General features: G+C 36.7%; 1 protein-coding gene across 2 annotated transcripts in view; it reads right to left on the bottom strand.

The window, feature by feature from the left end:
• Positions 1-26,942, bottom strand: part of GPR158 (G protein-coupled receptor 158) — a 408,291-nt gene that overhangs the window by 26,400 nt on the left and 354,949 nt on the right. For both annotated transcript variants that reach the window (XM_070254823.1, XM_001495442.7), the window contains one exon: positions 21,193-21,302. In XM_070254823.1, the coding sequence (XP_070110924.1) occupies positions 21,193-21,302 (110 nt within the window). The remainder of the gene's footprint in view (positions 1-21,192; positions 21,303-26,942) is intronic.

Genomic DNA, 26,942 nt, shown 5'->3' on the forward strand with positions numbered 1-26,942 from the left:
AATAGTATTGCTCATATTCTCACTTAATTTCATTCTAGTTTATCTCCCAATATAAGAACAAAAATCCAGCATTAGAGGCCAGTGAGTCAATAGATTTGTATAGAGTGGAATTCTTTCGACTACGTCTCAAAGAAATATTAAGATATTTCAAGGAAAGTTCTCAGGACCTTAGAAAGATCTATAGGCAAACACTACTCAGAAGGGTTTCTGAGGGATCAAAAAATAGTCCTGAAAATGGGTAGTTGAATTTTACAATGTTATACTAAATCAAAAGCTTGCTTGAACCAGTTATTTTTTTAGTAGTAGAATGTTATAAAAGGTATTTTTCTAAAAATCATTTTATATGACCCCCCTTCATAGTCATTTTATCACATTACCAAAAATAATGATGAAATAAGTATGAAAACCATGAAGGGGAAATTTAAATACTAGGGTAACTGAATACGAGGTTGCATTAAGGAAGAATATTGGGATGACCTATAAGAAATTTAGTGATTAAAAAAATTTCTTTTTTCTGTATATATGACTCAAATGAGTAGCCAGGGTTGAGAGCTACTCGATTAGATGCTATCTAACAACTGTTGCATCTCTGTTGTGTGAAGACAAAATCCAACCTTACAGCAGGGCTCCTTTCATCTAGCTATTCTTTAATTTCATCTCCAGAATACTCTCAGTTGATTTTAACTCCCCACACCCATTCTCATATTTTACATCTTAAAATTGTGACTTCACAAACCACCATGTGTGGTTTATGATTCTATGAGGGAATCCATAATCAATTTCCAAAAGGCAAAAATAAATTCATTTTCCCAACTTTTCTATTCCCTCCTCCCTCTCATTCTTTCAACATTTTTAATTAAGTATTCATATGAATTCTTCATAAAAATCATTATCAATCCAGAAATGAAACAAACACACCTGAAAGAGCTTAAATGTATTATGCCATGTTTTCTCTCTCTATAGACCTTTGGTAGCACTCCCTGAATTAACATAATACATCCAGTAAAAAAAGTTATTTTCCAGCAGATTCCTATTTATCCTTTTCCCCCATATCTTTAACTCTGTTGTCCTTCATCTAACACACAGGACGAAGTTACTTAATTCTGAATAAAATACTTATCCTCAATTTTTCTGTAGAACAACGTCAGAAAGATATTAGTATAAAATAAGAGGACAACAGAAGGTCTCTTTAACTGCTCTCCTTTTAACCAGTTCACTAGATTAACAGTTATTCTCCGTGTCCTTTGTGAAACATATTGAGTACTGCCCACGTCCTGCTGAACGCTGGCACTGGCAGCTAATGGCAGCAGTCTACTGTGCCTCAAACACTTCTGCTCCAACCAGTTGAATTGATACTTATTAAAAATCAGTTGTATTTGTCCCCAACTTACGTCCATTGCTATCATAATATATAACTTAATTAAATTATAAGTAAAATAATTACATGACCGTAAAACACAACGAGACACATTTGTATAAAAAAAATCTATGTTAAACCCTTTGGAAAGACTCAAAGGTGAGTCACTAAAATAAGCTGTTAACTTAGGGTAAAGTGAGGAGATTTTAATAAATTGGGGTTGCCAAAAATCTAGAAAGAGTCTACACTCAGATTACTTCAAAAAAATTCTTTAGATTCTCACTCCTATTTGAAGAACCGACTTTGTAAACAGTAGATAATGTGTTGGGATATTTTATGCTGGAAAGAGAACAACGCACTCCAAACATCAGACCCATAGACAAAGAAGAGGCTTTATTTAAAAAATATTGGTGAATGATTATTTGTGTTTTAAATTACAGTGTCTATACACGTCTTTAAACAACTTTTAACCTCTTGCCCAATTATTAATCCTGTAAGAAGCCTTCCATTGTAATCAGCAGATCAAAAGATTCAAAGAACTGTATCTTAGAAGTGAGAGAAATTTGTTAAAAAATTAATATTTTTGTTAGTGCCAGTCTTATTTTCTGCAGAAGCAACTTGTAGCCACTATGGACACATAATTGTTTCTGGTTATACCTGGATGAATTCTAAATTTTGATGGGGCCAGCCCTGTGGCCGAGTGGTTAAGTTTGTGTGCTCTGTTGCGACAGTCCAGGGTTTCGCTGGTTCGGATCCTGGGCGTGGATATGGCACCGCTTGTCAGGCCACGCTGAGGCAGCGTCCCACGTGCCACAACTAGAAGGACCCACAACTAAAATATACAACTATGTACTGGGGGGATTTGGGGAGAAAAAGCAGAAAGCAGAAAAAAAAAAGAAGATTGGCAACAGTTGTTAGCTCAGGTGCCAATCTTAAAAATAAATAAATAAATAAATCTTGAATGACTAGGGTCTCAAAAGATGAAATCTATCCCATTTTTCTGCTTTCTATTTTGGCTAGGGCAGAAAGAGAGAATTATTCCAAATTCTAGCTTGATTCAATGTGAATATCTGAAATATAATTATAAAGAACAAACATTTATATGGTGACCACCCTCTGCTAGGTATCAGGTTATGCAACATGAGAGGCATACGACATGGTTCTTGTCTTCTAGATGCTTACAATCTAACCAGAAATAAGTGTGCAAACAGCTACCATATAAAACAGCATGTACTAGATGTTGTATGTTGCTACTAAGTCCAGTATTCTAATAGAATGGGTGGTATTTGATCTGGGCCTTGATGGATAATAATAGGTAGAAATGGAGGAGAATGGAGACGATAAAAGGAGATATTCTGGTTGATGGGAATCACATTGCAAAGTACAAAGCAGGGAAATGTAAGTTGTCTTTGGGGGACAGGGGTGGAGCTGTATGGAACGAGGGGGAGGTTTTTCCTCAACCCAGAGGAACTCAGGTTACTGCGAGGGGTTTTCATTAGGTCAAGAAGCAGGGCTTCAGAGAAAAATAGTTATGATTTTCATTTTCTTTCCATGGCTAAGATGTGGTAAATCATTTATTTTTCTGGTACTTGAAGATTTCATAATCCACACTGAAATTCTAAAACTCAAAGAGACCTAATAGTGGATTTGTTAAATAACTGTCTTCTTTAAAATAATTCTCAACCAGATGTGCTTGTCTTTTGCAGAGGAAATCTGTATGATCCCAGCTGGGCAATCTTTTAATCAACAAATCCCAATTTTAAGTTATGAGAAATTTTCACATTTTACCAATGACCCTTTGGGTATTTATTGTATAGTCTGACAATCCAAGACTGTCAGAGATCCCATAATCTCATTTCCAGAGGGGGAAACCCAAAGCAAAAGTCCTCATGAGCCTCCTCTTACTGATTTCACTGGCTTTCAGATCCCAGGAAACACAATAACACAACTCTGCACTCCAGTCTAAGCATTTCAGGATATTGGTTTCTGTAAAATGGAATAAGATGAATTTTTATAGTGTGACCTTAAATAAAATGAGAAAATTTTGCTATATTTTTAAAAAATGAGCCCTTGTTAAGTTTATATGTGTTTACTCCCTAGAAACCAAGCTCTAAAAACAAAATCCCTAGATGTGCATTTATATGAAATATAGCTTTAGAAAAAAAGATACAATCATTAAACTTCTTATATAGATTACTTTTTCTACTAATATTTTCATGGACAGCTTCAGGATACATCTGTTCAGAAGGCTTTACTATGTCTGAAGGAAAGCAGTAACGTATATAAGATTACAAGAAATTTCCAGAATTTAATATAAAAATGGCATATTTAAAGTACACATTCAGTTCTCATTATTAATAGTGGATAAAGTCTTGGAAATCATGATGAAACGGCGAAAAAAAAAATAGCAACCCAGGATTGGCTACCACTATTTATCTGTTTCTACTTTTTCACTTCCCATAGCTTTCTGGTTCGAGCTCATAAAACTCCACTGTATGGACTTGGACTTAGGTTACCAATTACCTTCTTCAAATATATAATTGATACTGTTCAGTCCTCATTTTACTTGATCTTTCTCCAGCTTTTGGCATCACTGAAGCATTTGGCTTCCATTATGTCGCATTTTCTTGATTTCATTCCTACTCCTCTGTCAGCTCCTTTTCAGTCTCTGTTGCAGATTCCTCTTCCTCAGTCTTCCTCTTAAAAGGCAGTGCTCCTCAAGAATCTCCTAAACGGCCATCTTCTATTCTTGCTCCACATGCTGTGCCCAGGCCATCCATCTAACTCTCCTGTTTCGTCAGTTATCTACATGCTAGCAAGTCCCAAATCTGTATCTTTAGTTTAGATCACTCTCCTGAGCTCAAGATCCGTATACTAAATGACCTACTGGGCATCAACAGGTCCCCAGATAAAATCATCCCTCTCTCCACGCCTCCCTCCTCCAATCCACTTTGCTCTTGTGCTAGCTGTCTCAGCAACTAGTGCCACCTAATGGCTCAAAGCAGAAACCTAAGAATTAACTTTGATTTTTCTCCGTCATCCACATTCCAGTCATGAAATGATTGACCAAAAATTTAATTTCTACTTCTTTACTATCTTTCAAATCCTTCTATTTTTCTCCATCTCCATTGTCATTATATCGCTCCTGGCCATCCACCTGTTCCTATAGTAGCTTCCTAACTAGTCTCGTTATTGGTCTTGCCCACCCTCAGTTCACATTGAAGCCACAATGATCTTTCTAAATTGCACTTCTGATCATGTTGCTCCCCTGTTCATAGTCCTTCAGTGGCTCTCCACTCAAATCCTAGTTCCTTAGTATGCCAAAAAGCCTTTAAAAATTGGTTCCTCCTTGCCTCTTCCATCTGAACCTCTGTCCTCAGCTTTCCTTGCTGTCCCTCGCCCATAAATACAAACATCTAATTTAGCTAATTCCTACTTATTCCTTCATGGCTCACTGTAGATGGTGCTTTAGCTTTCAAAAAATAAGATAACTCAGTTTTTCAAGCGCTCTTGATACATATTACCAAATATTTCTAGTGGATTGTACCAATTTATGCTCTCTCTAGCAGAGTACGAGAGTGTCTTACCCTACTGGATACTTAATATGGTTGACAACTATAATTTAAAAAAAAACTTTTCCTATTCAAATTCGTGAAAAGTTGGACCACAGTATTTCATTTTACTCTGCTTTAATTACTAGTCTCATTGAACATTAAAAAAAGTTTTTTTTCCAATTGTCTTTCTTCTCCTTTGAATTGTCTGCTCGCAGCTCTAGACTTCGTATTTCTATTAACTCTACGACTGCACTTTCTCATACAACAGCCACTAAATACAATGGACATTGAGTGCCTGTCTGAATTGGGATGTGTTATAAGTGCCAAACACACAGCGGATTTTCAAGACTTAGTCCAAACCAAGAATAGAAAATATCTTATTAAAAATTTTGTATGTTAATTACGTTAGAATGGCAATATTTCAAATATGTTGGGTTAAATAAAATGTATCATTACATTTAACTTCACTTGCTTCTTATGGTTTTAATATGGCTACTGGAAAATCCAAAATTACATATGGGCTCACATTTGTGGCTCAGTTATACTTCTATCGAACAGCACTGGTCTATAAAATACACCTATTATATTTTCCCAGTTTGCTGTTCGCCTTTTAATTTATGGTTGGTTTTTTTTTCGCTATGCAGAAGTTTAAAATATTTATGCAATCCAATTGACATTTTTCTCTTTTGGTCTCTTCCATTTCCCAATCTGAAATAAATTAAATATTAATCTATAATTTCTCAGTTTCATTCAAATTTTTTGCATTTAGTTTTATAATTTATTGAAATTCTTATAAGTTGAGATGAGACTCTAAGGTAATTTTTTCTAAATATGTAGCTAACTTCCAAACCCTTCTTTGTTGGGTCGGCCATTGCTCCCTTCACCCCATTGTTTTGGAAAGCTTTTTTTGTTTACCATATAGTTAGATTGTCTGATATAAAAACCTGCTTGGGGCTCTCTACTTTGTCCTCTTGACCTACTGATTTACCCTTTGAATATTGCTTTTTGATAATATATTGCAATATCTATAATCTTACCTTCTTGCCTTAGTTTTATCTGAATATTCTTAGCTCTTCTTTATTTTTAAAGATGACTGTTAGAATTATTTTGCTAAATTCTCTTATTTGGTTTATCCATTCAACAAAGATTTACTCAGCACTTTAATGTGCATGAGGCACCATGCTGTGCTAAGTGCTCAGGATACAGATGAGCCCTGTCTCACAAGCTTGTATTCTTGCAAGCTGAATCTTAGCACCTCAAATCTTCCCATTCAGTGATTCAATGTGTGTCTCCATTTATTTAAATTTTCTTCCAAATCTCTCTAAAGAGATTTCATCTTGGTAACACATATCATCTCTTAGGATTATTCCTAGATAGCTCAGGTTTACATTTAAGGTTGTGAATAGGATATTTCCTTCATTATCTTCTTCAATTTAAAGGTAAATAAAAAGCTGTCGATTTTCATACAGATCTATACACCTTGCTTAAATTTTCTTAATTGAACTTTCATGATAATTTAAATATTTTTCAGAGATATAATTAACATACCAAAAAGTTCATCATCTTATCGTGAATGTATAAAATTCAGTGGTTTTAGTATACTCACAAAGTTGTGCAATCATACCCCTATGTAACTCCAGAACATTTTCATCATCCCGCAAAAATACCTCATACATATTAGCAGTCACTCCCCATTCCTCTTTTCCCCCTGACCCTAGTAACAACAAATCTACGTTACGTCTCTATAAATTTGTCTATTCCGGATATTTCACATAAATTGAATCATAGACTATGTAGCCTTTTATGTCCGGCTTCTTTCCCTTAATGTGATGTTTTTGAGGATCATACATGTTGTAGCATGAATCAGTACTTCATTCCTTTTTCTGCCGAATAATATTCCATTGTATGGATATACCACATATTGTTTATCCATTCATCAGTTGATTAGCATTTGGCTGTTTCCATTCTTTTACTTTTATGAATAACGTTGGTAATAAAATTTGTGTACAAATTTCTTGCATGGACATATATTTTCAATTCTCATGGGTATACACCTAGGAGTGAAATTGTTGGGTGATATGGTAACTTTACATTTAACATTTTGAGGAACTGGCAAACTGTTTCAGAAAATGGCTGCACTATTTTACAATCCCACCAGCAAGGTATGAGATTTCCCAATTTCTCCACATCCTCACCAACACTGTTATTCTACGTCTTTTTAACTATTGCCATCCTTGTGAGTTTGAAATAGTATCTCACTGTGGTTTGATTTACATATCTCTAATGACTAATGAAAAGTTAAGCATATTTTCATGTACATATAGGCCATTTACGTATCTTCTTTGGAAACTGTCTATTCAATTCACTTCCTATTTTTAAAATTGGATTGTCCTTTAGTTGTTAAGTTGTAACAATTCTTTATATATTCTGCATATGAGACCCTTATCAGATATATAATTTGCAAATGCTTTCTCCCATTCTGTTTTCTTTTCATTTTCTTAGTAGTATCATTTGATGCACAAAAGTTTTTCTTTTTTTTTTTTAAGATTTTATTTTTTTCCTTTTTCTTCCCAAAGCCCCCCGGTACATAGTTGTATATTCTTCGTTGTGGGTCCTTCTAGTTGTGGCATGTGGGACGCTTCCTCAGTGTGGCCCAATGAGCAGTGCCATGTCCGCGCCCAGGATCTGAACCAACGCAACACTGGGCCACCTGCAGCAGAGTGTGTGAACTTAACCACTGGGCCACGGGGCCAGCCCTAAAAGTTTTTCGTTTTTATGAAGTCCAATTTATCTACTTTTTCTTTTCTTGCTTGTGATTTTGCTATGTCTCCAAGATTATGAATATTTATACCTATGTTTCCTTCAAAGAGTTTCATAGTTTTAGCTCTTACATTTAAGTCTTTGATCTCTTTGGAATTAATTTTTGTACATGGTGTAAGGTAGAGATACAACTTCACTCTTTTGCCTGGGGATATGTGGCATTGATCTATATGTCTCTTCCAATGCCACTATCACACTGTCTTGATTGCTATAGCTTTGGACTATGCTTTAAAATCAGGAAGTGTGAGTCCTCCAACTTTGTTCTTCTTTTTTAAGCTTATTTTGGCTATTCTGGGTACTTTACATTTCCATATGAATTTTAGGGTCAGCTTGTCAATTTTTGCAAAAGAGTCACCTGGGATTTTAATAGGGATTGATTGAATCAATTTGCAGAGTTCTGCAATCTTAACAACCTAAGTTTTCCAAACCGTAAACATGGATGTCTTTCCATTTATTTAGGTCTTCTTTGATTTCATTAAACAATGTTTGCTAGTCTTTAGAATACCTGTCTAGCAGTTCTGTTGTTAAACTTATTCCAATATATTTTATATTATATATTATTATATACTATAAATGCTACTGTAAATGGAATTTTCATCTTAATTCCAGCTTCAGTCTGTTTGTTGCTAGTGTGTAGAAATACAACTATTTTTGCATGTTGATCTTGTATCCTGTAGCACTAAGTATGTTTATTAGTTCTAGTAGTCTTTTGGTGGCTTCCTTAAGATTTTCTCTACAGAAGATCACGCCACCTGCAAGTAGTTTACTTCTTTCTTCTATCTGAATACCTTTTATTTCTTTTGGGGATTAATTGCTCAGGCGAGAACTTTTAGAACAATGTTGAATAGAAGTAGTGAGAGCTGACATTCTTGTCTTAATCTCGTCTTAGGAGGAAAGCCTTCAGTCTTTCCTTATTAAGCAAGATGTCAATTGTGGGTATTTCAGAGATGATCTTTATCAGAGTGAGAAGTTTCCTTCCATTCCTAGTTTGTTGAGTGTATTTATCATGAGAATATGTTAGATTTTTGTCAAATGCTTTTTTTGCATTTGTTGATATGCTCATGTGGTTTTTGGCCTTTATTATATTAATATATTCGGTTACACTGATAGATTTTGTATGTTGAACCACTTGCATTCCTCAGTTAAATATGAGCTGGTCATGACGAATAATCCTTTTTAGAGATTGCTGGATTCCATTTGCTGGTATTTTGTTGTGGTTTTGAGTCTATATTCATAAGAGTCATTGGTCTGTAGCTTTGTTTTCCTGTGATGTATTTGTCTGGTTTTGGTATCAGGGTAATACTAGCCTCTGAGAATGAGTAGAGAAGTGGTGCCTCATCTTCTATTTTTCAGGATGTTTTCTGAAGAATTGGTGTTAATTCTTCTTTAAAACTTTAGTATAATTCATCAGAGAAACTATCTAGTACTGGGCTTTTTTGTGTGTATCTAGGAAGGGTTTTTTTTTTTTAAGATTTTATTTTTTTCCTTTTTCTCCCCAAAGCCCCCTGGTACATAGTTGTATATTCTTAGCTGTGGGTCCTTCTAGTTGTGGATTTGAACCCAGGATTTGAACTGATGAAACACTGGGCCGCCTGCAGCGGAGCGCACGAACTTAACTACTTGGCCACGGGGCCGGCCCCTCTGGGAAGGGTTTTGGTTACTAATTTAAGGTCTACTTGCTTCAGATCTTTTCAGATTTTCCATTTCTTCTTGAGTCAGTTTTGGTATTTTGTGTCTATCCAGGAATTTCAAGAATAGTTGTGCTCTTGTATTAAATTCCTTTTAAGCTCAACTCTGATCTTTTGGACTGGACACGTGAATTTTGTGTCAGGCTTTAGGTGAGCATTAGAGCAACCAGAGGCCAAGTGAGCCAATGGCACATTACAAGGAACACAGGTAATATCTAACACCACAAACTCATTAACAGTCATTTTTAAAGGAAAGTAGTCTAAATACACAAATTAAAAGGCAGAGATTGTCAGATTAGATTTAAAAAAGCAAGGCCTGACTATATGCTTTCTATAAGAAATGCACTTTAAATATAAGACAAAAATAGGTTAAAAATAAAATGATGGAAAAAAGATATACCATGCTAACACTAATCAAAAGAGATCTGGAGTGACTTTCTTAATATTAGACAAAGTAGATTTCAGAGCAAAGAATCTTACCAGGGATAATGAAGATCATTTCACAATGATAAATGAATCAATCTATGAAGTAGTCACAACAACTCTAAATGTTTCTGCTTCTAAGACCAGAACTTCAAACCACGTAAAGCAAAAACTGAAAGAACTGGAGGAGAAATAGGCAAGTAAGAAATTTCGAACCGCCCTACCGCCCTCTCAATATTAATAGAACAAGTAGAGAGAAGATTAGTAAGGATATGAAAGACTTGAACAACATTACTGAACAATCCCCAAACAGCAGAAGTCACATTCTTCCATGTGCCATGGAACATTTATCAAGATAGATCATATTCTGGACCATAAAACAAGTCTCAATAAATTTAAGAGGACTCAAATCATACAAAGTATGTGCTCTGACCACATGGAATTAAACTAAAAATCAAAACCAGAAAGATTAATGGAAAATCTCTCAAATATTTGGAAACTAAGTAACTCTTCTAAATAACCTGTGTGTCAAGAATAAATCAAATTAGAAATTATTTTGTAATAAATGTAAATGAAAACACAACTCAGGTATTTTGGACTGGATACATGCAAATGCTGGCTGGGGGGTAGCAGAGTAACCAGAGGCCAGGTGAGCTGATGGTGCATTAGAAAGGACATAGGTATATTCAGACAGTGACACAAGCTGAGCCCCTGCCACTGGGCCCAGACAGTAGCAGGCAGGTGACGGCAGCAAACAGCTTGCAGAAACAGACTCTCAGCTTGGGCTGTAAGGAAACCTCACTGCCCTTCTTTTTGCTGCATGAATGAATTAATCCATTTCCCACTCATCCTCTTACATCTACTTTACATAAGGAAAAGAAATATTTCCACTTGAGAGCATACAAGATTTGTTAGTTGCTAACAAAGAACATTAGGATAAAGTATTTATTAGCTATAGTCTGAGAAGTACTAAATGTGAATCACTAGATGGGTTCTTATTTGTAATTTGAAAGTTGATTAAAACACACAGACAGTAGAAACCATAACAATCCAGGCATAAAAACATCCCGTGTTTCAAATGTGGCACACAGCCCCTAGACCATATGTTCTAACGCAAACTTCTTTCCAGAAATCTAGACATAAAATACTGATGCTGTAACTAGAAATTAGAGCATGTATGTGTACATATAAAAAACAAAATCAAAAAGAGAAGCTCAATATTGGAAAGCTTTGAATGCAGATGTTATAAATTAAATTGATTTCAAAGTTATATGTCATAAAACAAATCGAGAGGACATCTGAAGTCAGACAAAATAAGGAAAGCTTTAAGTCTCTTTAGTTTTCAGAATGAGATACATTCCTATTTTATTCATGTCTAATATTTGTGTTCTGAAATATAAGAATAGCTTAAACATGAATTTTGCTTTTATTTCTAATTTTATCTCTAATTTCTAAGGTATTCATTGATGCTAAAAGTTTTATATGAATACAGACCTCTACTTAATAAAAGACATGTTTTATCAATATGCTTTTATTTCCCAAATCTGTTACTTCATATGAGTAGACTACACTGAACAGATTAATTTATAAATGGAGGTATTCAAGGCAGAACCCTTAATTAGCTTCTGAAAGAGACATGAATATACCAACATAATTAATAGTACTTAGGCCCATTTAGCAGGGGTCCTTCAGGAAGCTAGACAGGACAGCGTGATAAGAAATCATTAGAATGGCAGGGTGGGGAGGGATGGGCAGGGTAGGGAGAGACAGGCAGGGTGGAGGGTGATGGGCAGAGGGAATTGTCTCATCCTCTAGCTAGTCAGAGATTTTATGATAAAAGAGCAACTCCTTGGAGTTTAGGAGATTTTATTTTCTCGGTTTCTGGGAGAGCCATTCATAATGGCTAGCTACATGCAAAGTCCCAAAGGACTCAGGATCTGGGGCAGATTACAAGTATGTCAAGAAAGGGAAGATGAGTGTAGGGAGGAGACACGAGAGGGCATGCTTTGCTTATTTCTCAGGTTTTCAAGGGCCATCCTTCTCTCAGGTCCTTCCAAGCACACAGGTCATGAAAAAGACAGAAATGTAGGGTATGCAAAGCTAAGGTATATAACTACACAGCTTCTGAAAATTAATTAGAATCAAGATAGCAAAAAAACCCCACAAATAATTCTGTGCATTGGCATGAGTCTTTACGGTGCATTCCATCCCAATGCTTCCTGAGTTAATGAAATTATGAAGTAAATTTATATTGTTAAGAGTCAAATGGCTTTTGATCTTCCCTGTTTCGTTAAATACAACTTATCTTTTTATTTTATTTATTTATTTATTTTTGAGGAATATTAGCCCTGAGCTAACATCTGCCACTAATCCTCCTCTTTTTGCTGAGGAAGACTGGCCCTGAGCTAACATTCATGCCCATCTTCCTCCACTTTATATGTGGGATGCCTGCCACAGCATGGCTTGGTAAGCAGTGGGTAGGTCTACGCCTGGGATCCGAACCAGCGAACCACGGGCTGTTGAAGTGGGGCGAGCAAACCTAACCATTGTGCCACCCGGCCAGCCCCTCATTAATCAATTTAAAATGGTAAAATATCTCCAGGGAAATTGCTTAAATCTTAATTTCACAAAGCCCAGGGTAGCACTTAGTGAGTTAAGAAACAGGAAAAGAGAAAGTCAAGTCATTTACAAATCTTTTTTTTTTTTCAAATTTCTTAAAGGGCCAGTATTAGAGATAGTTCTGAAACATCAATATGAAACCTTATTCTCTAAGAATTCATCATAAGCCTGTCATTATTCTGTAGGGCATCCATTTATTCTCCAGTATATGCAAAGCATGGGTGTATGGGGTAAGGCTGGGATGTTCTCTAATTTACCTCTGGGGCTAAGTAACTTTGTTTAGCTTTGGAACTTACTTAGCTTCTTGTTGACAAAGATTCTCTCCTTGGCCAAACTTTAGGCAGGTTCCTCTGAGCCCTCTCCTCACTGAGGCCCAAGCTTGGGACTTCTGTGTCTTTGCACTGCCCAATTTTAGCAAGAATCTTGCTAAGTCAGTTTAGTGACAATACCCCACTCTTGTTCTCTGAGATCACTCTGGCCTTCCTTCAGCAAAAATCCTGTCAAGTTGATTTAGCTAGAAATTCCCCTTTCCCTCTGATGTCTCCTCTTTGTAATTTTTCATCTGCTGACTCCCACCCTGCTCCTTAACTATAAATCCCCTCTTTTCCTTCTTTATTCAGAATTGAGCCCAATCTCTCTACTGCAAAACCCCATTGTAGTCGTCCCCCTGATGAAGTCAGCCTTATCATTCTTTAACAAGCATCAGCATACAAGTTAAGCTAAAGAGACAGTCTTCAGCTTGTTACAAGCTCCTAGCGTTTCTATAGAGTTGCACACTTGCTTTTCTTTCTTTTGCTCTTTTAAAAATTTAAGATATCTTACCGTATTTTATGTAGCCTTCTAAGAATACATAAAATAAATAAATATAAATAACTTCCAGTCACTTTTCAAAATTTACTAGGAAACAAACTAAAAAATATATGTACAAACCTTCCCACAAACTGTAAATATTTCGTGCTAATGAGCACAGCAGAGAAAACTGCTACGTACTGTGTTGTATCCAGAGCAAGGAGTACTGAATAATGCATGAAATGAAAATCCCTAGTCCAGAGCCAGAAGAAGGCTTTTTTGCAGCTTGCTTAAGTATTTGTTTTAAATATAGTGCCAAAAAAAGTCTTTTGTTTTTTTCTTGATTAGCCTTAGAAAAAGAAAAAGGCAATGTGTTTCCAGAAACCATATTATAAGGAATAGGAAAATGTTCTTCAGCATTGTTTCTTAATCTCTCTCCACCCCCTATCATTTAAAAACATTTCCTCATTTTACCTCCTGAATAATGCACTTGGCTTTTCAGAGCCTAGAGATATTGCCTTCCCAAGTTTCCTAAAACAAACAAACCTAGCTTAGCAAATATTCTGTGAACCCACACATCCATGGAGGTGCTAGATGTTCTTTTAGATCCATCTTACATAATTCATTTACTAAATCAAACATATTGATAGTTACCGAAGGAAACTCCTTTTTATAAATGAGCCCTCTTCATTTTTGCCTACTCCAGCTTTATTTTTCCTTATGATCCATATTGACTAGCTAAAACCTGTACCATTCTTCCTTCTTTCTTTCTCCGAAGAGGAACAAACAGTTTCAGATTCAAATAAATTGTATGAATGGTCTGCCAATGAGGTGGGAACACGGGTCTGGTCTGCCCTGGGTGCAGGTAACAAAGGGGCTCATTTGTCTGCAGAGAATTTAAGGCAATGATAAAGACAACTAAAAGATGGTCTGGTGATGTCAGCAACATGGCAGAGTGAGCTGTTCCCTTTATTTCTCCCCCTTCAAACTACAACTAAATGGACATTCACTGTTCAGTGGAGGATACCCACACATCACATCAGGACCCCTGAGAGACCCATGCAGCTATACATCTGAAGGGCGATGGACTACCCTTAGGGAGGTGGTGGAGATAGGTGAACATTCTGTAGTCTCCTGGTAGCCCTGGACACACATGTGATTGCTTTCCTGGCTCGAGCACCCATAGCACTGCTGTGGCCCTGAGAGTGGGAGTGCACTTTGGTGCAACTGTGGGAACAGGTGATGGCAGCCCTGAGCCTCCATGCTTTCTCATCTGATGGGAGAGCCCACAGTGCTGCCATGGTCCCAGGGAGTGGCCCAGGTTTGGACCCAGTGGGGAGGCTCCCCATCAAGCATAATGGATGGTGTGTACTTCAGATATAATGGAGAAATAAAAACTTTCCCAGTTAAACAAAAGCTGAGGGAGTTCATTGCCATAAGACCCTCCCTACAAGATGTAATCAAGAAGGCCCCCATACCTGAGAAAAAGAGAAAGCGTTTACAAAAGATTGAGCAAGGAGGTAAATAGGCAGACAAAATCAGAAAATTGCAACCTGCTATCAAAACAGATTAGCAAACCCTGAATTATAACATAAAAGATAGAGGAAAAGAAAACATCAAGAATAAATATAATCAGATCATTTTAACCACAAACTCACAACACAAAACGGAATAAGTTGTGACAACAATAACCTAGAAGGGGAAGAGGAAATGGATGGAACCTGCTTAGACTCAGAAAATAAGAGGCTATCAGAAAATGGACTATCTCATCTATGAGATCTTTTATACATACCTCCCAGTAACCACTAAACAAATAATGAGAACAGAGACACAAATTATAAATAAAGAGAAAACTGAGAAAACCATCATAAAGAACAACCAAACTGAATTGGCAGTCTGAAATACATGGGATGAGAAATAAGGGAAATACAGGACAACCAGAAAACAAGTGATAAAATGCGAGCATTAAGCATTCATACATCAATAATCACTCAATGTAAATGGATGAATTCTTCAATCAGAAGACACTGAGTGGCTGGATCGATTAAAACAAAACGACCCAACAATATGCTGCCTCCAGGAAACACATCTCAGCTCTAAGACAAACACAGCCTCAGAGTGAAGGGATGGAAGACGATACTCCAAGCTAATGACAAACTAAAGAAAGCAGGTGTTGCCATACTTACATAAGATAAAGTAGACCCTAACCACTTGGCCACAGGGCTGGCCCTAGAATACACATTCTTCTCAAGTGCACATGGAACATTCTCAAAGACAGACCATTTGTTGGGAAACAAGGCAAGCCTCAATAAATTCAAGAAGATTGAAATCATATCAAGCATCTTTCCCGATTATAATGCTATGGAACTAGATAGCAACTACAAGAAAAAAGCTGGGAAAGTGACAAATATGTGAAGAGTAAGCTACTGAACAACTCATGGATCATTGAAGAAATTAAAGGAGAAATCAAAAAATATCTGGAGACAAACAAAAATGAAAATATACCATACCAACAAACATAGGATGCAGCAAAGAGGTTCTAAGGGAAATACATGGCAATACAGGCCCACCTCAACAAACAAGAAAAATCTCAAATAAGCAATCTTAAACTACATCTAACAGAATTAGAAAAAGAAGAACAAAGGCCAAAGTCAGCAGAAGGAGGGAAATAATAAAAATTAGAGTAGAAATAAATGAAATTGAAACCAAAAGTCCACAAAAATGATCAACAAAACTAAGAGCTGGTTCTTTGAGAAGATAAACAAAATTGACAAACCCTTAGTCAGACTCACTAAGAAAAAGAAAGAAGGCTCAAATAAATAAAATCAGAAATGAAAGAGAAATTATAATGGATACCACAGAAATACAAAGGATTATAAGAGAATACCATGAAAAACTATAAGCCAACAAATTGGACTATCAAGAAGACATGGATAAATTCTTAGTTTCATACAACCTCCAAAAACTTAATCAAGAAAAAATAGGGAATCTGAATAGACCAATCACAAGTAAAGAGATCAAAACAGTAACCAAAAACCTCCCGAAACATAAAAGTCCAGGACCAAATGGCTTCTTTGGAAAATTCTACCAAACATTCAAAGAAGATTTTATACCTATCCTTCCCAAGCTATTCCAAAAAATGGAAGAAGATGGAACACTTCCTAATACATTTTACTAGGCCACTATCATCCTGACCCCCAAACCAGAGAAGGACAACACAAAGAAGGAAAATTACAGGCCAATATCACTGATGAGCATAGATGCAAAATTCCTCAATGGTATACTGGCAAACTGAATACAGCAATACATTAAATGGATCATGCACCATGATCAAGTGGGATTTATATCAGGGACACAGGGATGGTTCAACATCAGCATCAGACAATGAGATACATCAAATTAACAAAATGAGGGATAAAAACCAGATGATCATCTCAATAGATGCAGAGAAAGCATTTTACAAGATCCAACATCCATTTATGATAAAACCTCTGAATAAAATGGATATAAAGGGAAAGTATCTCAACATAATAAAGGCCACATATGGCAAACCCACAGCCAACATCATACTCAATGGGGAAGAACTGAAAGCCATTCCTCTGAGAACAGGAACAAGACAAGGGTGCCCACTCTTGCCATTCTTATTCAACATAGTACTGGAGGTTTTGGTCAGAGCAATAAGGCAAGGAAACGAAATAAAAGGTATCCAAACTGGCAAGGAAGAAGTGAAACTCTCACTGTTTGCAGACAACATGATTTTATATATAGAAAACCCTAAAGAATCCATCAGAAAACTATTAGAAATAATCAATAATTACAGCTAAATTGCAGGGTACAAAATCAACTTACAAAAATCAGTTGCATTTCTATACTCTAATAATGAACTAATAGAAAGAGAACTCAAGAATACAACCCCATTTACAATAACAACAAAAAGAATAAAATATTTAGGAATAAATTTAACCAAGGAGGTGAAAGACCTACACAATGAAAACTATAGGACATTATTGAAAGAAATTGATGATGACATAAGGAAATGGAAAGATATTTCATGCACATGGATTGGAAGAATAAACATAGTTAAAATGTCCATAGTACCTAAAGCAGTCTACAGATTCAATGCAATCCCAATTAGAATCCCAATGACATTCTTCATGGAAATAGAACAAAGAATCCTAAAATTCATTTGAGGCGACAAAAGATCCCAAAGAGCTAAAACAATAATGAGAAAAAAGAACAAAGCTGGAGGCATCACAGTCCCTGACTTCAAAATATACTACAAAACTATGGTAATCAAAACTATGGTACAAAAACAGACACACAGATCAATGGAAGAAAATTGAAAGCCCAGAAATAAAACCACACATCTATGCACAGCTAACCTTCAACAAAGGAGCTAAGAACATACAATGGAGAAAGGAAAGTCTCTTCAATAAATAGTGTTGGGAAAACTGGACAACCACATGCAAAAGAATGAAAGTAGACCATTATCTTTTGCCACACACAAAAATTAACTCAAAGTGGATTAAGACTTGAAGGCAAGACGTGAAACCATAAAACTCCTAGGAGAAAATATAGGCAGTACACTGTTTGACATTGGTCTTAGAAGGATCTTTTCAAATACCGTGCCTACTCAGGCAAGGGAAATAAAAGAAAAAACAAACAAATGGGACTTCATCAGACTAAAGAGCTTCTGCAAGGCAAAAGAAACCAGGAACGAAACGAAAAGACAACCCACCAACTGGGAGAAAATATCTGCAAATCATATATCTGACAAGGGGTTAATCTCCAAAATATATAAAGAACTCATGTAACTCAACAACAAAAAAACAAACAACATGATCAAAAAATGGGCAGAGGACAGGAACAGACATTTTTCCAAAGAAGATATACAGATGGCCAACAGTCACATGAAAAGATGTTCAACATCACTACTCTTCAGGGAACTGCAAGTCAAAACTACAATGAGATATCACCTTACACCTCTTAGAACGCCTATAATTACCGAGACAAAAAACAGCAAATGTTGGAGAGGATGTAGAAAAAAAGAAACCCTCATACACTGCTGGTCAGAAAGCAAACTTGTGCAGCCACTATGGAAAACAGCATGGAGATTTCTCAAAAAATTAAAAATAGAAATACCTTAGGACCCAGCTATTCCACTACTGGGTATTTATCCAAAGAACGTGAAATTAATAATCCTTTGGATTTGTTAGGAGTTATGTTTTTCCTCTCTATCATGTTACTACAAAATCTTAGAAGTCTTTTCTTCAGGGCCACATGTTGCTTGACTCAGAGATACCAACTAAAGACACTTCTTGCAGCTCCATTCACTATAAATATCCACCCATCCACTAATTTAACAAATATCTGAATATATAATATAGGCAAGATGCAGCACTAAGAATGGGGAATACAAAGCTGGTTCAACCAGCTACTTCCATCAGGTTGCTCATATTCCTCTGGGATGCTGATAGTTCAGTTTATAGACATAACCAATATTGGAATCAGTTAAATGTAAGCAACAGGGAAAAAAAAACCCAGAGTAATATAGAGCCATATGGTTCAGACAGGATAAGAATAATTCAGCTCATTAAATTAGAAATAGTTTCCACTCGATTTAAGCTTTCAGTGGGGTAATTCTTCACTGCAATGACTTCTAGAAACACAGAGAGAAAACAGTTTTAACTTCAGTCTTTAAAACAAACAAAAGAATGATGAAGTATCTGGTTCCCCAAATTTCAGTCATTTGCGTACTACCCTCAAGATCTCTGCTATCTGTGCACCAGCTAATATTTTCTTTAAATCAATTTGTATTTATTGCCTCAAAATATTTTAAAGGAAACTTTATATTGCTACGTTCAATGAAAAACTGATAGACAACCCATCAATAGAAACTAACTATGAAAATAAATATAGTGAAACAAAGTTAAGAAATTTTATCTAGACAGCACTGCAATGGAAAACTCTGAGCCTGAAGCTTAATCTGCATTTTGATACAAAGGAAGGTTAGCAACTGTTTGGCAGGTGTTAAAGACCTATGAGTTCCCAACTAATTTTTCTCCCCGAAATGATCAGAAAGATAGAAAGAGAACCCGAATGGAAGTAATATTCTCACTATATGATCCAAGGTTATTTAAAACTGTTTGCATCCCATCAAACAGCCTCATGCAGATCATGGTGTTATGTTGTTCAAGACACTTGAGGACACACAGTGAGTCAGAGGAATATGAATGAATCATGTGTGGAGAGAACTGTGGGAAGCAGCTTTCAAGTTGGATCTCACATTTTTATTCATTCACTCATCGACTAGTATGTATTAAATACCTCCCATGTGTCAGTCATTGTGCTAAGAGCTGGGGATTCAGTGGTAAGACCCTCACTCCAAGGAGAAAGGAAATTAGGTGAAAATGAAGAGGACAATCAAATAAGCAAACTGTGTCACAGAATAGAGGACTCAATAGCTGCTCAGTGCTAGACCCCTAGGGAGAGAGGTCATTTTCAAGTCTCAAAAGGGCACCCATTCTTTAAGGATTTTTAGAAGGCTTATTGTAGGCTGCCAATGATTTCTCATTTTCTTTGGTGAACACCAGTTGAAAAACAGCTATTATATAAAGAATAGAAACTGGAAGGTACTTGAAGGATTGACACAAAGAGCAAAGCGTGCTATGATATGGAAACAATAAAGTGAGCGTCAGAAAGAACATTAGAGATTGGTCTAATCCTTTCTTTTTGTTGGAAGTAGAGGCATATGAGTTTTTGGAGGCTAAACTGACATTTAAACTGGGTGTCCTGAAATTGAGTCCAATGTTCTTGGTACTACATGACATGTAAAAAATAAGAAAGGAATCCTGGGAGTTAAGGATATTTACATTTGTTCCAAAAAGATAATCTGCAGCATTTCCAGCAAATAAGTACCAGCCAAAAAAGGGGAAAAGAAACGTAGATTCTTATGTAGTTGATAGTAAAATTATCACATTTTATAAAAGGTTGAAATAGGGGACATTTAAAGAGAAATATACATATTATGGCATCTAAGATAAAGTATTGTATGAGCCATGTTAAAATATTTTTATTGAGAAATATGGCCAAATTAGCATGAAAATATGAACGGCTTACTGTGATTGTCAAACAGCTTTAAAGCTCATCAGAGTAAAGGGTTTCCGCTATAGAGCTACAGTTTTATCCTGCGGGAGAAATTTATATTTTCTCTCCTATGCTCTTTGGCACCACTACATTGAGAAAACTAGGAAAGAGGAGGCAAGGAAAAAACATGGAACCATTTCTAGCCATTCCTAGCCTTTGTGGATAGGCAATTTATTTCATTGCCTCTTTCTTCCTAATGTTTGACATACACATCTTTTTAAAGTAGGTGGTTTTGGAACAAAGTATAAGGGAATTCACAATATTCTCCACTTTGCAAGGTTGATAATCACTAGAGCACACTGGTTAAGGAGGAAAGCCAGGAACACTATCTTTTTGAGCTTCACCCATAGAACAGCAGCAGGATTACCCTGGGGCATGGAATTTAGGAATGAAGGACAGTAGGTTTTGCCAAATAAGCACACTGCTGAATTCTACCGTATAGGATTCTTTGGTAGTTCTGGCTCTGAATTATTCTCTCAGCTATGTTTTCTTTGTATTCTTTCCTGTTCTTAGCTAATAACTACTGTTTCACATTCATTCTAAACTTATTTTTTATTGAGAATTAACCTGGGCTAATGGCGCATTTTATTAGAGTGTGTTGTTCAAATTCAGTTGTATTAAAGATTTTCCTAGAGAATCATAAAGATATTGCCTTGAAAATGAAAAATATATATCATCTTGATATCTAAAGTCTTGAAATCAAACTGTTTAAGTGGCTGACCCAGCTTGCAATTACATGCTAAGCTGAACACTTTGATCCTCCCATGGGAATGAAGAGTAATAAAATACAATATACCTGTGAAGCTTGAGAGTGACAGTTCCATAAACAGTAGCAAAACCGAGAAGTCGAACCCATCTTAGGAGAATACAGCGAAATGTGCTTGGCTCAAAGTACAAAATAACAACCTGTGGGGTGAGAAGAGAAAGAAAGAGACCTTCAGGATCAACTGATGACCCACAGAATAAAATCAGCATTTCACAATCTGATGTTTAACACATAAGAATTTTGTGTGTGTGTGTGAGGAAGATTGGTCCTGACCTAACATCAGTTGCCAATTTTCCCCTTTTTGCTTGAGGAAGATTGTTGCTGAGCTAACATCTGTGCCAATCTTCCTCTAATTTGTATGTGGGACACTGCCACAGCATGCACTTGATGAGCAGTGTGTAGGTCCTTACCCAGGATCCGAACCTGCGATACACAGGTCACCAAAGTGGAACGTGTGAACTTAACCACTATGCCACCAGGCCCAACACATATGAATTTTGATTTAAGCACACATCCATTTGAATAAAACTTTAAAATATTATTTTGATCACTGACTGTCCAAATCAAAGAACTATAGAGTCTCCCCATTGCTTTCAAATCAAATCTAAATTCTTTACTTCTAACTTTTAGGAGTTTCTATCAGTTGTCTCTCAGTCTTTGGTATGCTACTTCCCCAGATGGGCCAGCCAGGCTAGCTTCCGATGCCATTCTCCAACGGAGCCCTGCTTATTCCCACCTCCAGACATCTAGTAATACTTTCCCCTGTCTGAAACAGCCCTGACAGGATTACTGTGCATGGTCCCCTCGGTCAATCTTCCATTCCATATTTATTCTTATTACTTATACTTTGCCTAGTACTTGGCCTAATTACCTCACTAACTCCTGGCTTCTCACTCCAGAGTTTTCATTCAACAAATATTAATGAAGCATCTACTATGAGCCAGGCACTATAGTAGATGCTGTGGATACAAAGTCCGAGAAGAAAAGAAGAGAGATATGTAAACAAGAAATTACATTAAAGTAGCTGAGGTGCTGAGATATACATTCAGTGGGACGCAAAGGAACAAGTGTCCAATTCCAGGCAGATGGTCAAAAGGCACGTGCAAGGCCTTTTTGAATGCTGTGTGGTCAAGCCATCATAGAATAGGAATTGGCTTGGCCCCGCCTAAGGAACCCTGTACAGCTGAAGGATTAACGCTGTTGAAGAACATAGACGTGCACTCTTCTGCTAGAGCAGCTGGCCTGATTCTGCAGAAAGCAGTCATCATAACAGAAAAATATACCCACTACTGAAACCCTGAGTGTAAGTTTGATTTTTCAACCCAAAGATGTGAGTATTGGGAAACATAAAGCAGAGCTGGGGGACATGGTTCAGGTAGTGACATTTTCTTGCTGACGTCTTACAAATAGAGCCCCTCTCTTCAGCAGTACCAAGAATGCCTTTACCTATAACTCTATGCTGGCATTTCTCAAATATTTCTACTATATAAAGGTGTTAAACTAAGTATTGACAACACCATTACGGATTTAATTTTCAAGGTGTGGGAAAAAGACTCAACAAAAGTGCCAAGGACAAATGAAAGAAGGGTAGAAATAGGTGTGGACAGGAGATGATGCTTTGCGTGCTCCTGAAGTCAAATAAAAAATTTTCAAAAAATTTTCAACTTTGTTCTTTCACTGACATATAGTATGTGTCCTTAATTTTCTAATTCACTAGGTCTATATTGAAGATACAGATTTGATTCCTGAAAACTGTTTGGATTCATTCAAAAACTGATATCCAAAATCTTTCCTTTATTTACTATTTTCACAGATCAAGTTAAAATTCTATAAATGTATATTCTAGTTTTAGCTCATACTTCTCAGACATAGTTCCTTTGCACAGTAGTTCAGTAGTAATTACGAGGTCTGCAAAGTAAGCTTTATTGTTTACTAAGGAATCTGAGCTGAGGGAAGAGGGGAAAACTTAGGGAGAAAAACAAATAGAGAAAACTCGATAGAAGTCTAAGGGATGAGGGGAGCATATGTGTTCCTTCTCAGGGCAGAGAGAAGTGACAGATTAGAAACTAGAGAGATAGGGACTAAAAGTCTAGAATACACAAAATCTGAAATATTTCCATTAGAAATGAACTTAGAGATTATTCTGGAAGAATGGATTCCTGGGGGCTGCAAAGTCCCGTGACTTATTGCAGTTTTCCATTATACACCGAGCTCTCTCCAGGAAACGAATAAGCAAAAAGTAAACGACTATAATGTAGAAGTCTGCATGATTTTTTATTTTAAAATAAAGAATTGCTCTTGAACTGTTTGGGAAATACTGATATAGCTTTAAACTTTTATTTCACAGATGAAGAATTTGAAGACTTGTTATGGTAAGTGAAAGATTGAGTCAGTCAGCAATAAATGAAAGAATAAGTCAATTATTTTTCAGCATCCAGGTATGAAGTATAAGTTTAAAAAGCAATAGAAAATGAAATTCCAGTGAATTTAATAAAATGTAATATTAGAAACAGTCCAGCCAATAGTGAAGTAGAACTCTTAATCTTGCAGTGTGCTGGTGGAGATACAGGCTCTGAATTCAGTCTCCCTGGTGACCATCCTGGCTCTACTCTTATCAGTTTTGTGACTTTGACAATCTACTTAACATTGCTTTGCTATGCCTTAGTTTTCCCATTTGTAAAATGAACACACCAGTAATACTTCCAGATGGGACTATTTTAAAGTTTAAGTGAGATAAACACAGTGCCTGGTACAGTAAATACTCAGTGATTATTGGCTAACGTTACTAGGAGGGTTGACTTACGTATGCTTTGTTCTAAAAGTTACCATCTCATTCCAGTATAATTACATTTCACCATCTCGATGAATTCTTTTCTAATCATTCCAGCCACTCCTTTTGAATTCCTAAAATTGCTTTTTGACTGTATACTTTTCCTACCTTACATCGTAGTTATCTTTATGGATGCATCCCTGAATCAAATGTAAAATTGGAGAAGACATGCTCCTTCATGTATTCTTTATGCTTCACACACAGAAAATTTACACATATTAAATATTTGCTCAATGGTCTATATTAGCTAATTTAATTAAGAAAATGCTATCTTCAAAATAAACTATTTGAGAAGTCTGATTAGGGTTCACTAATCTCTGTGATTCTAATTCACAATTCAATATTTATCTACTCTGTGTGAGGCAGTAAGGGATTTAGAAGCCATAAAAATAAATCAGATGTGGATTAAGTCCTCGAAGAAGTCATAATTTAGAAGAGCAGATATTACATGCAAATGATAAAAATAATAGAATGATCATACCAAATAGTTATATGCGCTTACTATGGCTAGAAGCTAAATTAAGTATTTTTGCATTATTTACTCATTTAATCCTCACAATACCTTATAAAATAGGACTTTTATTTTATGGAAAAGTAATGAAACACAGAGAATTTAAGTGATGTACCCAGGGTCACACAGCTAGGAGGTTCAGAGCTGGGATCTGAATCCCAGCGGTTTGATTCCAGAGTACAACCTCATCAGAGCTACCCTTCTTTATATAGCTCTCCCATGTCGGGGAGGTGACAAATGCTATTATGCTGTGAATTGCATCATATTGAGGATTCTGAGAAAAGGGAAATTACCCTCAGTGGAAATAAGTGAGGTTATCCTGGCTGGGGGGCGGGTGGTGGGGTGGGGGTGGGTGGGGCAGTAGTGGACATCTGAGCAAGGACAAGAAAGAGGAACAGGTTGAAGGGTGTAGGCAAAGAGGACAGGGGGTGGGAGCCAAGGATGAAGGCATGGTTGTGGGAAATCTTAGCAGTGTGAAGTGTATGGTTACAGCCAGGAATACGGCAAGAGGAGCTTTACATCAGAGATGGGACCAGGTCATTGTAAGCTTTGAACAACAGGGTGAGGAATTCAGATTTTGTCTGAATGTCAGAGCAGCAGACATGCCATTGAACTCCTCTGAGTTGGGATCAGAAATGTGTTCCAGGGCGTTAATCCAGCAGCAACGTGCAAGAGGATTGGTTGGCTACAGAAGTGGAAGAGACTGAAAGTGAGAAACCCAGTTGGGACAAAAAAACCTCGAATTCATCATCTTAGCCATCAAACCTCTTTCTTTTCTTATATCTTAGTCCTGCATTTCCCTTTACTCCAGTCCCCGAATGGCAGCTAGTGTGATGTTTCTGATGCATCACTCTCTTGCCTAAAACCTTTCAGTGGCTCCCACTGCTCTTAAAAAAAAGGCAAAATTATTTAAGTTGGTTGACAATAGCTTATCTCTACTACATCATTACTTTCTACCACCCATCCCTCCAGTCCTTGCGTATGCTGTCCCTTCTGCCTGGATGACCCGACTGTCTCACTGGTACCTGGCTTACTCCTGTTCACTCATCAGGCATCAGCCTGAACATTTCTTACTCTAAGAAGAGGAAGTCTTCTTAGCATCCTGTCTCTGCTTCATCACAGCACTGGTCCCATGGCACTATTTTGGAGTGTAGGCTTTGTGACAGCCATGTTATTGTGTTTAATTCTGTAACACTGGCACTCAGAGTCCTGGCACTCAGGAAGTGCCCAATAAATATTTGCTGAATAAAATAAGAAATAAAGCTATAGTAAAAACATAAAGAAGGATATAACTAATGTAGTGAGACTGAGAATTCAGTCATTTACAGGAATAGAGGGATAAGATGCTGACTCAAGAAAACTGGGTAACTGATTTTTTTTTTAATTTTTACTGTTTATGATAGTTTACAATCTCGTGAAATTTCAGTTGTACATTATTGTTAGTTGTGTTGTAGGTGCACCCTTTGGCAGCTGATTACTTGTTGAGGCAAAAGAGAATAAACAGTCATAGATAATGTAAAGATTTTAAGCCTGAGTGACTGAGAAGAAGATTGTGTTTGAAAATAAACAGAAAAAAGAAAAGAACATATAAGTCAGGAAAATTATATTACTTCTACTTAAAAACCTCCCAACCCCCACCTCATCCTTCAGGTCTCAGTTTAGGGTTGGCATCCATGACTCTCCCCAGCACTCCCCAGACTAAGTTAAATTTTCTTCTTATTTGCATGTTATTTACTTGCATAAATTCTGTGCTTTCCCTCATCACCCTCATCAACTCTATTTTGGTATAATTAATTCTGTAATTCATTTGTTGAATGTGTCTTACTAACTAGTTTTAAGTTACATGAGGGCAGGGGTTGTAACTGTCTCATTCGTGATTGCATGCCCATTCCTAGTATTGTGCTTGGCAATAGCAGGTAACTACTAAATCCATGTGGAAGGAGCAAAATAAAAAAAGGAAGGAAGGGACATTACACATTGGATGGTGTCAAGATGGCAGCGTAGATGGACTCTGAATTCACTTCTCCCATGGACACAACAAATTTACAACTATGCTTGGAACAAATACCCTGAGAGAGAACTGAAAACTGATAAAAAGAACCTCTGCAACAAGGGACAGGGCTGACTGAGGTAGAAGAGGCAGAAAATCCTTTCTGGAGAGAAAGAAGCCACCTTGGAGCCATAGCACTTCTTGACTGGCAGGGAGCAATCCTAAGATATGAAGCCTTCCCTGGAGGAGTGGGGGAATGGTACTGTTATAAACAGCTTTTGGATCCAGCACAACCAGGACAAGTGTCATAATACTTAGCTTAGCTGGCTATTAACTGCAATGGGGAATACCCCCAGAAAAGCTATTGGATGTAAGGGAGTAAGCCTGCTTTTATAGGACCCATGCACAAATTCACCTGTTTCAGAAAGCAACCTAAAATCACCAGAAAG

This window comes from Equus caballus, chromosome 29 (genome assembly GCF_041296265.1).
Source record: "Equus caballus isolate H_3958 breed thoroughbred chromosome 29, TB-T2T, whole genome shotgun sequence".
Taxonomy (NCBI): Eukaryota; Metazoa; Chordata; class Mammalia; order Perissodactyla; family Equidae; genus Equus; species Equus caballus.